The 9,311-nt window shown below is 47.1% G+C and overlaps 1 protein-coding gene across 2 annotated transcripts; it reads right to left on the bottom strand.

The window, feature by feature from the left end:
* Positions 1–2,882: 2,882 nt before the first annotated feature.
* LOC128846586 (olfactory receptor 4Q2-like) lies at positions 2,883–4,365 on the bottom strand. 2 transcript variants are annotated; one of them, XM_054045793.1, is made up of 2 exons: positions 4,354–4,365; positions 2,883–3,803 (listed from the first exon to the last, which is right to left on the bottom strand). In XM_054045793.1, exon 2 carries the CDS (start codon positions 3,684–3,686, stop codon positions 2,883–2,885), a length of 804 nt encoding a protein of 267 aa, XP_053901768.1. In that variant the 5' UTR covers positions 3,687–3,803; positions 4,354–4,365. The 2 variants fall into 2 exon arrangements, with proteins under 2 accessions (XP_053901768.1, XP_053901767.1); XM_054045792.1 differs by lacking the exon at positions 4,354–4,365 and having other exon boundaries at positions 2,883–3,827.
* Positions 4,366–9,311: the final 4,946 nt, after the last annotated feature.

Below are 9,311 nucleotides of genomic sequence, written 5' to 3'. Positions count from 1 at the left end.
AGAGCAGTTATCAATGCTGCACCGTCAAACAGGGAGGACATGTTAAGGGACCCTCCAGGGATTTTCATTAACATCTCAGATGAGGGAGCGGAGAAGATGCTTATAAAATCTGTGGATGACCTCAGGTTGTTAGGGGTTACCAGAGCTTTGGAGGACAGGATTAGAATTCACATCGTCTTGAGCAATTGGAGAACTGCTCTGAAATCACTTAGGGGAAATTCAGTGAAGACAAGTGCAAATTAGTGCACTTAAGATAGTAAAATCAAATACATGACTACAAAATGGGGAATAACTGGGTAGGTGGTAGCATTGCTGTAAAGGAGCCATGGGTTATCCTGGCTCACAAACATGAGCCAAAAATAAGATGCAACTGAAAAAAAAGGCTAATATTATTTTGCGGAGTATTAACAGGAACATTATCTGTAAGACATGGGAAGTCATTGTCCTGCTCTACTCAGCACTGGTGAGGCCACTGCTGGAGTACTGTGTCCAGTTTTGGGCACCAAACCCTAAGAAAGATGTGGAGAAATTGGAAGAGTCCAGAGGAAGACAGAATTCTGGGATGGACCTTTGGTCTGACCAGTATGGCCGTTCTTCTGTTCTTCTGTTCTCAATTCATGGCTGATCTCCTTCGCTGCTGAGGGCTGTGGAGTTTTGCAACCAGAACCCATCCGTGAAGTTGACAAAGCCACCTAGGGGATCTGAACACCTGATTCCCATTGGAACGTGCTTGGGATCTTCTGCAGCTCCCTGGGACTGATCTTCCCACCTTGGTGTGTTTCACCTGGCTGGGTGGCAATCTCTTTGATCACCTCGTTAATACTGAACAGATACTTCTGTCGATACAGCTCCAGACAGAGGCAGCTCGTAGTAAACTGAGGGGTGTGTTCTTTGGTCGGGGGATATACTGATTTCTTTGGGGTTGGGTGACATGGGAATCTTCACATCTTCCAAGGTTCAACAGCACCTTCTGTCTTTGGCTGTAGTGTCTCTAAAGTCTCTATGAACTGCAGTGGGATTTGGCATCCCAGCTCACTCTAGAGCCTTGGAAATGTCCAGCCTCTGGCTCTAACCTCTTCCCGTGGCTTGCGGCCACCACCCAGCTTCACTGGAGCTATTAGTGCTAGATTCCAGAGGGGGATTTAGGCTGAGTGTCGCAACACCCAACATTTAGGCACACTGCTGTTGCACAAATGAGACCTTCAACTGCTTCAACAGGAGAGAAGCCCACCCTAGAATGCCCAAGAATCCAAGGGGTTAGGACACTCACCTATTATGTGGGATCCCCAGATTCAACTATGCACTGGATCAGAGTGGGGCCTAGGGGTGATGGGGGTTGGGTGGGGAGCTCGGGGAGGCAGTGAGGGTCTGGGGGGCCAAAATACAAGTTTGCCCAGGGTGCCATTTTCCCTAAGGCTGGCCCTGCCTGGGCACCATTGCTGCCTCAGTGCAGAACTGGGTGTCCGCTAAGGTCCAATCCAACTGGCTGAGATCATTTTGTGCAGATTCTTGCCACGGTTCCAGATGTGAGTGTGCACAAAAAAGAAAAATGGGAGAAATTTGACTGGCAGGTTCTTTTTTGCTCTATCTCTGGGATCCTTTGACCAAATGCTCCCCCAATTTGCATCCCTAATTCTATGAGAGATCCTGAAAAAACATGGCAATTTCCAAGACAATCCAAATAGGCAAGTGGATTTTAGGGCCCTTTGGAAAATTGCCTCTTATTAACGATGGAATCGCTAGAGCTTCTCCGTACCATTGAAGGGGAGAAGAGCTACGGGAATGATCTATGGCCTGGAGACCCAATGGCTGGTAGCTGGAATCAGCAAAGTCCAGGCTGGAAATAAGGTGCAAATCTTTAACAATGAACCAGGAGAGCAATTGACTTGGGGACATGATGGATTCTCCATCTCTTGGAGATTTTCCATGGAGATGGGGCACCTCTTTCCAAGAGGCTTGCTCCAGGTCAACTGCAATGAGTCACTGGATGTGATCATCAGGAGGTCAGACTTGATGATAACAATGATCCTTCCTGGGCATTATCATCTATGCATCTAGGTAATTCTGTGCCTCAGTTTCTTTATCTGGCATTCCCCAGCTTTGAGAGTTTCCAAGAAGGCTGCCTCTTGGAGGACAAACATCCTGTTATTTGCTGAAAGCTTCCCCAGAAACCAGTGGCAATTTCTTGCTGGGTGCGTCAGTTCCTAACGATGTCCCAGGTGGTGGGGAATCATTATCTGTAATTAATACCCTAGGGGATGGAGCTGAATTGTGAAAACAGCCAGTGTCATTCCCCTGGGGTGAAAGGGCTGACAAGGCACTTCGGGTCCAGTGTTTGCTGCCAAAATCCACCCCAGGACCACGTTGCCAAGTTGCAATGTACCATCTTGGGGCAATGTCGCCCCCTAGCGACAGCATGGCGATATCAGAGACATCATAGTGCTGCAGCTAGGGGCTCTCATTTAACTCAGTGAGCATGTGGAGAAGAAGATCTCAAGTTCTAATCCCAGGTCCCCCAGCAGGGAGGGCTGGGACTTAGGTGTTGTGGGCCTCTTTGTCCTGCAGGACATCGGATGGTTAATGCAGGCTGCATGTTACAGAGTCATCCAATAACCGCTAAAGACATTCCTGTTGTAAGAGAGTTGGAGGTCTAGTGGAAAGAGTGGAGGTGAGGGTCTGAGAGCCAGGATTCCTGGGTTCTATCCCCAGCTCTGGGAGAGGAGTGGGGTTTAGTGGATTAGAGTGGGGACGGGGCTGGGAGGCAGGACTCCTGGCTTCTATGGCTCCCCTGCCTTGTCCAGCCCATATCTCCCCAAGATGGCTGCCTTGGCTGATCCATATCTCCCCAAGATGGCTGCCTGGTTCTCAGCTCTCCCTGCATCTCAGACTATTACCTTCCCCCCAGAAGTAATGCCCCTTGTCCTCAGTCTACTCATGGCTGACTTCACCTCCTTGTTCCTGAGTGTGTAGATCAAGGGGTTGAGCATGGGGGTGATGATGTTGTACAGGACTGAGACCAGCTTGTCCACTGAGAAGATGGAGAAGGGCCGGGCGTAGATGAAGATGCAGGGCCCGAAGAATAAGGTCACCACAGTCAGGTGTGAGGCACAGGTTGAGAGCGCCTTGCGACGCCCTTCAGGGGAGCGAATCCTCACCAAGATGGTGGTGTAAGAGGCTACCAGGATAACGAAGCAACTGGTGGAGATTAGCCCACTGTTGGAGACCATGAGCAGCTCCACCACATAGGTGTCGGTGCAGGCCAGCTTGATCACTGGTGGGACATCGCAGAAGAAGTTGTCCACCCGGTTAGGCCCGCAGAAGGGCAGCCGCATGGTGAGGATGGTCTGGACCATGGAGTGGATGAACCCTCCCGCCCAGGAAGCCGCCACCAGCCAGCTGCACAGGGTCCGGTTCATGATGCTGGGGTAGTGGAGGGGCTTGCAGATGGCCACGTAGCGGTCGTAGGCCATGACGGTGAGCAGGAACATCTCAGCCGCCCCCACGAAGTGCAGGAAGAAGAGCTGGACCATGCAGGCCTGGTAGGAAATACTCCTCCTCTCAGACAGAAAGTCCAACAGCATCTTGGGGGCAGTGACGGTGGAGTAGCACAGGTCCAGGAAGGAGAGGTTGCCCAGCAGGAAATACATGGGAGTACGGAGGCGGGGGTCAGAGCTGACTGTCGCCATGATGAGGGTATTACCCACCAGCGTGGAGACGTAGACCAAGAGGAACACAGCAAACAAGGCGGCCTGGGACTGTGGAGTCGGGGAAAGGGCTGCCAGGAGGAACTCCCCCACTGGAGTCTGGTTTCTCCACAGCTGCTCCATTGGGCCTGTGCAATCGAGTCTGAGGGACCTGGAGGGGGACCTGAGGAGAAATAAAGAGATAAATTCAAAGGACATTATTCACGCCTTCCTCCTGTTGCAGTCAATGGGCACAATCCCGAGTGGCTTCCTCAGACTTTATTTGAATGTTTCAATTTTCTAGGAGTCCGGGCAATAAGTGAGAGGAACAGGACATTTTTGTAGTTGAGAAGCAATTTGATGTAATTGGCATTACTAGTGGTTATAAACTGTTCGGGAAGGATAGAGTAGGTGAAAGAAGCGTAAGGGGTGTCACTTCACATTAAAGACACTATTACTTGTTTTTGAGGTAACTGATAATTCAGAACCACAGAATCTTGAATTCAAGATCAACCCGCTAACTAACAAAGCGAGGCAGGGATATTGTTGGGGTCTGTTACAGAGCACTAAATCAAACCAGAGAACAGGACAAGTTCCTCTTTGAACACCTGCTCATAATATGTGGAAGGAAAAACTGTCATTTTGGGGGACTTTGAGCAGGGAGTTGTACATGAGAGGTCTTGTGCAGCCAGTTAAACATCATTGGATTTTTTCAAAATTATAAATGATGATTTTCTAACACAAAAACTATTGCATCCAGCATGGGGTAAATTGATTTTGGAACTCATTAGGCTGGATAAAGATGGAGTAATTACTAGATTGAAAGTTGGTGGTTGTGTAGAGAGCGGGGATCATGACATGATTATAATCAATGTCAGCAAACAGAGGACAGTCCCAACCAGTAATATTACACATGGTGCTTCAAAAGGGGTAATTTCTAAACACAGAGAAAAATTGTGAGCAAAATTGTGGTCTAGATAATACTTTGTCCTGCAATGAGTGCAGAGGGCTAGTTGTCCTGTCGAGATCCCTTCCAGTCCTATGATTCTATGACTCTATGAAAACTGATTGGGCGGAAAAATGTAGACAGAAAAATGTGACTGAAAATTGGGAGTTCTTTAAGAAGAGTTTATCAGATGGCCATAAGATTATGATTCTAAAAGCCCATTCTGGTTCAGTGTTGAAGTAAAGGTAGAAATAAAAAATAAAAAAAGCAATATATAAAAGGCAAAATAGATAGCAACCAATATAAATTAGACATTATGAATTGCAGGAAATTGATAAGGGAAGCTAAAGACATCAAGCGAATCTCCAAGGCTGGCAAGAATAAGGAGAATAAAAAGGAGCTTTTTAAGGAACAAAAGAAATCCTAGCAAAGGTATAGGCCCATTTCTATGTGGAGATGGTAAAATTGTTAATAATGATGCAGAAAAGGAAATATTCCTGCTGTATATTTGGAAAGAAGCAGGATGGTATATTCCTATCACATAAGGATGATGAAGTACTTTCCAGCCCATGAGTAACCAAGAAGGATGTTATACGACGTCTACTAGGGAATACACATTTTTAAATCTGCAGGCCTGGATAATTTGAACCTAAGAGTACAAAAAGAGTTGGCTGATGAGATGTCTGGCCCTCTGATGTTATTTTGAAACAAAGCTTGGAATACCAGGGAAATTCCAGCAGACTGGACTAGTGCTAATGTTATGCCGGTATTCAAAAAGTGAAGATCCAGATATATGGAGGTTGGTTGGTCTGACATCAATCCTGGGAAAAATAACAGGAAAAGTGCTACAGGAGTCAATTGATAAAGAATTAAAATATGAGGCTATAATTAACAGCAGTCAACATGGAAAAATGGGGAGCAATGTAGCTGGGGGGATCAATGTAGATAAATGGCGTTTACCCAGGTCCCATTTGGGGAATATGGAGTTTGGTTTCCCCAGGTTTTTTTTATCACTACACCTCTGAAAATAGGGCCTGCCAAACGAACCTGATTTCATTCTTGGATGAGGTGGCAAGTTTGGTTGACAAAAGTGCCTGCACAGATGTTATTGACAAAGAGTTCTGTAAAGGATTGGCTATCCCCACCCTGCAGGGGAGAGCGCCCACTAACTGCTGAATGGCGGGAGGTTCTGGGGCCAGACTCCCTCAATCACTCCTGCGGAAGTCATTCCACTTTGTATAAATAATTAAATAGCTGGTGGAGCAGATCCCACACCTTCCCAGGGAACATGCTGATCAGCAGGATATAGAGTCATTCTCAGGCTCTCCCCCACTATCTATGTGTAGTGGAACGGCTTCAATAGGAGAGCCCCATATCAGAATATCCCATAGCTGAGGAGTTAGGGTGCTCACCTGAGAAGATCTCTGCTCAAATCCTTTTTAACCCCTTCTCATGCAAGGAGGAGGACTTGAACCAGCAGCCTCACCCATCCCACATCAATATCCTAACTGTGGAGCTTATGGTTGGCATCGCCTCCCCCCCATTGGTTTGTGGGGACCAGTCTCTGAGCACACCTACAGATCAGGCCCTGTCGGCAAGTTAGGCAGAGGGACACTTTTCCCTCCCCAGATGCCTGGCATGGGGCAGTGGTGCGCGTGCCCAGGGGCAGAAATGTAGGTATCCAGGGAACTTTCACAGCAAAAATGTAGGTGCCCAGTTAGTGTAGGTTCCTACAAGGCTTGGGAGCAGCTGAGTGGGGGTTTGTGAAGGCCAGTGGGTCTTCATTCCGGGATGTAGGCTCATCAGTCCCTTTGTGAATCTAGCTGCTACCCCCTCCTGGGTGTTTCCCACTGGCTATTTCAGGTGGCTCCCTGCTCAGCAAGCTGGTTTTTGTGGATCCCCACGTAATTCTCCTCATGCATTGTCCAGGGAGCCCAGGTGACTAGCTCAGGGCTGTGGATTGCACCGGGCAGCAGGGCAGCAATGCTGATTCTCATCAGCTTCCTGGATCTAGCCTCTAAACTTCACATTCCTTCCTCCAACAGTAGGAATAGAACCCAGGAGTCCTGACTCCCAGCCCCCCTTCTCTAACTCACAAAAACCCACTTTCCTTCCAGAACTGAGGCTAGAACCCAGGGGTCCTGATTCCCCTATCCTTTCATCCACTGTGCCTCACTCTCTGAGGCTGGAGCTCCATCTAGTTCTAACAGCTCCTGAAATTGTTCAAAATTCTCCTAACAAGACAGAGGTGGGGGAAAAAATCATGGCATTTGGTGAAAGCATTCTGCTGTCTTCTCATTCTGCCCTCAGTGCCCCTATGAGGCACCCACCCAGTTCATACTCTGCCCTACGGACCCCCTTTCGTGCCTAGCTGACCAGTCACCAGTTGTGCTGCCTCTTGTCCCTTTTGCCATGGGATGTGACTCCGATATACATGGATCAGTCAATACCGCGGGAGCTGGTTTTAAAGAGTCTCATTCCTTACCTGAAATTCTGGTGGCCGTGGTCCAGGAGGAGGGGAGACAGAGAGAAAATTTCCAGTGGAAGAAGAACTGATGGGTCAGAGCTGGTTCAGCTTTCTTGGGAGATAGTTTTTCGGTTGCCTAATTAGCAGCCAATTTGTTAATGGCTGTCAGACAAAGAGAGTGACTTTAGAAAGGTAAAATAGCAGGTAACCTGCCTGGGTTGTAACTCTTTAAAAGTCTAGAACCTCTGTCATCAAAGGGACTTGAGCGACTGAGAGTTTTAAAATCTGAATTAGTACTTGTCTCATCTATTGTGCTTTCCACCCTGAGATCTCAAAGCACTTTACAAAGGCAAGTTGCTATCATTGTTGCTGAAGGGGAAACTGAGGCTCAGCGAAGACGCTTACCCAAATTCACCCTGCCTAGCCCACAAGATAACACCACTCAATGCGACTAAAATCCCTGCATCTTCAATCTGCCCGAGGAAGTTCAGAATAGGGTGAGAGACCCTGATATTCCCTGTCAGAGCTGGGAATAGAACCCAGGAGTCCTGATTCCCAGGCCCCATTGCTCTAGCCTGCTAGAGCCTGCCAAACTAGGGAAAGGAATCCAGGTATCCTGCTCAAACCCTAGACCCCACTCCCTTCTCAGCGTTAGGGATGAGACCCATGAGTCCTGACGCCCACCCTCACCTCTTCCCCTCCCTGTTCCCCAACCACTAAATACCCGCTTCCCATCCACATGGAAATATCGCTATCTTAACATCTCTCTGAAGAAATTTTGAAGTTAAAAGAGATCCAGAGAGCCACTGGTCCTGTAATTTTCACACCAGCTGACTGGCAATTGACATAGGTAATTTAGGCTGTGATTTTTTGAGGGCACCTGAAGAGAACCCAAATTCCATTAAATGTCTTTGAGAACTGATTGCGATGGAGATCCCAGCCTTATAGCAAGAGAAACCAGAGTTTAGGGGAACGTCTCAACCACTCCACAGGAAAATCTGCAATGGAGAGATGGCAAAACCCCCTCTGCAGTAGCATACAGCCTGGGGGTTAGGGCGTTAAGCTACAATACAAAAAAAAATAGCAGAAGATAGACGTGAACTTCTGATGTCCTGGACTAGTGGGTGTTCTGGCCTTTCGCCTATGAAAAACTTCAAAAGGTCTCGGCATCATCCCAATGTGGAACTGGCAAAAGGTTGAAATCTTGAACAGTTTTGCAGGATGGGAAAAACATTCCTCTTTTTGTAACTATTAATTTATTTCAGAAGTTTTAATGGGTTCATAAATCATTGCCATGTAAATATCAGAGACAAAGCAATAAATGGAGCTCCTGTTTAGCGGAGCATTACACAGGACTATAACCATCAAATCTCAATTTAACGGGGTGCAACCGTGTCATAGAGTGAACCTCTTTACACTACCCATGGCATGTTGTTGCTGGTGATTTTATTAAATCGAGTGAAATCTTTGATTATACTGGGAATATCTATCAAATGTTAACATTTAACAAAAATTAGACAGGTGTGCTGGGCTTTTTTTGTGTGTGCAGATGAATGTACTTTGGCTCTGTATTGAATAAATGGTAACTAAACATCTAAGTATCGGCAGCAAACCATTCCTAACCCCAGTCAATGACTACTTAGCTTATACCTGGTGCAAAATCTGTATCCTTGCTACAGGAGCTGAGGATGTTCTCATTAGCGCTATGGAAGTCCAATCCCTTTTTAAACCAGCTACATTCCAGGTCTCAATGAGATCTAGTGGCCATGAGTTCCACCAGACAATTGTGCAGTGTGTGAGAAAGTATTTCCTTGGCTCGGCTTTAAATCTGCTACCTTCTTTCCCAGGCCACCTTGATCTTGTGTAAAGAACAGACAGAACAAAATGTGCCTACGTTAATTAAAAGGCAGCCCATTCAAAACGGATGGAAGGGAGTACTTTTTCCATGCAATGGATAATTTAGTCGGTGGGACTCATTGCCACAGGAAACCATTGAGACCAAGAACTTAGCAAGATGCCAAAAGGGATTGGACCTTTACATGGAGATCAAGATTGTCCAGTTATAATAAACACTACCGAAAATGTTGGAAGGGAAGTTAAACCTCAAGCTTTAGGGCTAAAGCTGTTCTCTATTAGAGAACAGGATGAGATCTGTGGGTGGCAGATAATTCTACATCTGTTCCCGGGGTTCTGACATCTCCCGCTGAAGCTGACC

The sequence above is a fragment of the Malaclemys terrapin genome, chromosome 12 (assembly GCF_027887155.1).
Source record: "Malaclemys terrapin pileata isolate rMalTer1 chromosome 12, rMalTer1.hap1, whole genome shotgun sequence".
Lineage (NCBI taxonomy): Eukaryota > Metazoa > Chordata > Testudines > Emydidae > Malaclemys > Malaclemys terrapin.
The sequence above is the reverse complement of the archived record's forward strand: the minus strand, read 5'-3'. Positions and strand labels throughout refer to the sequence as shown.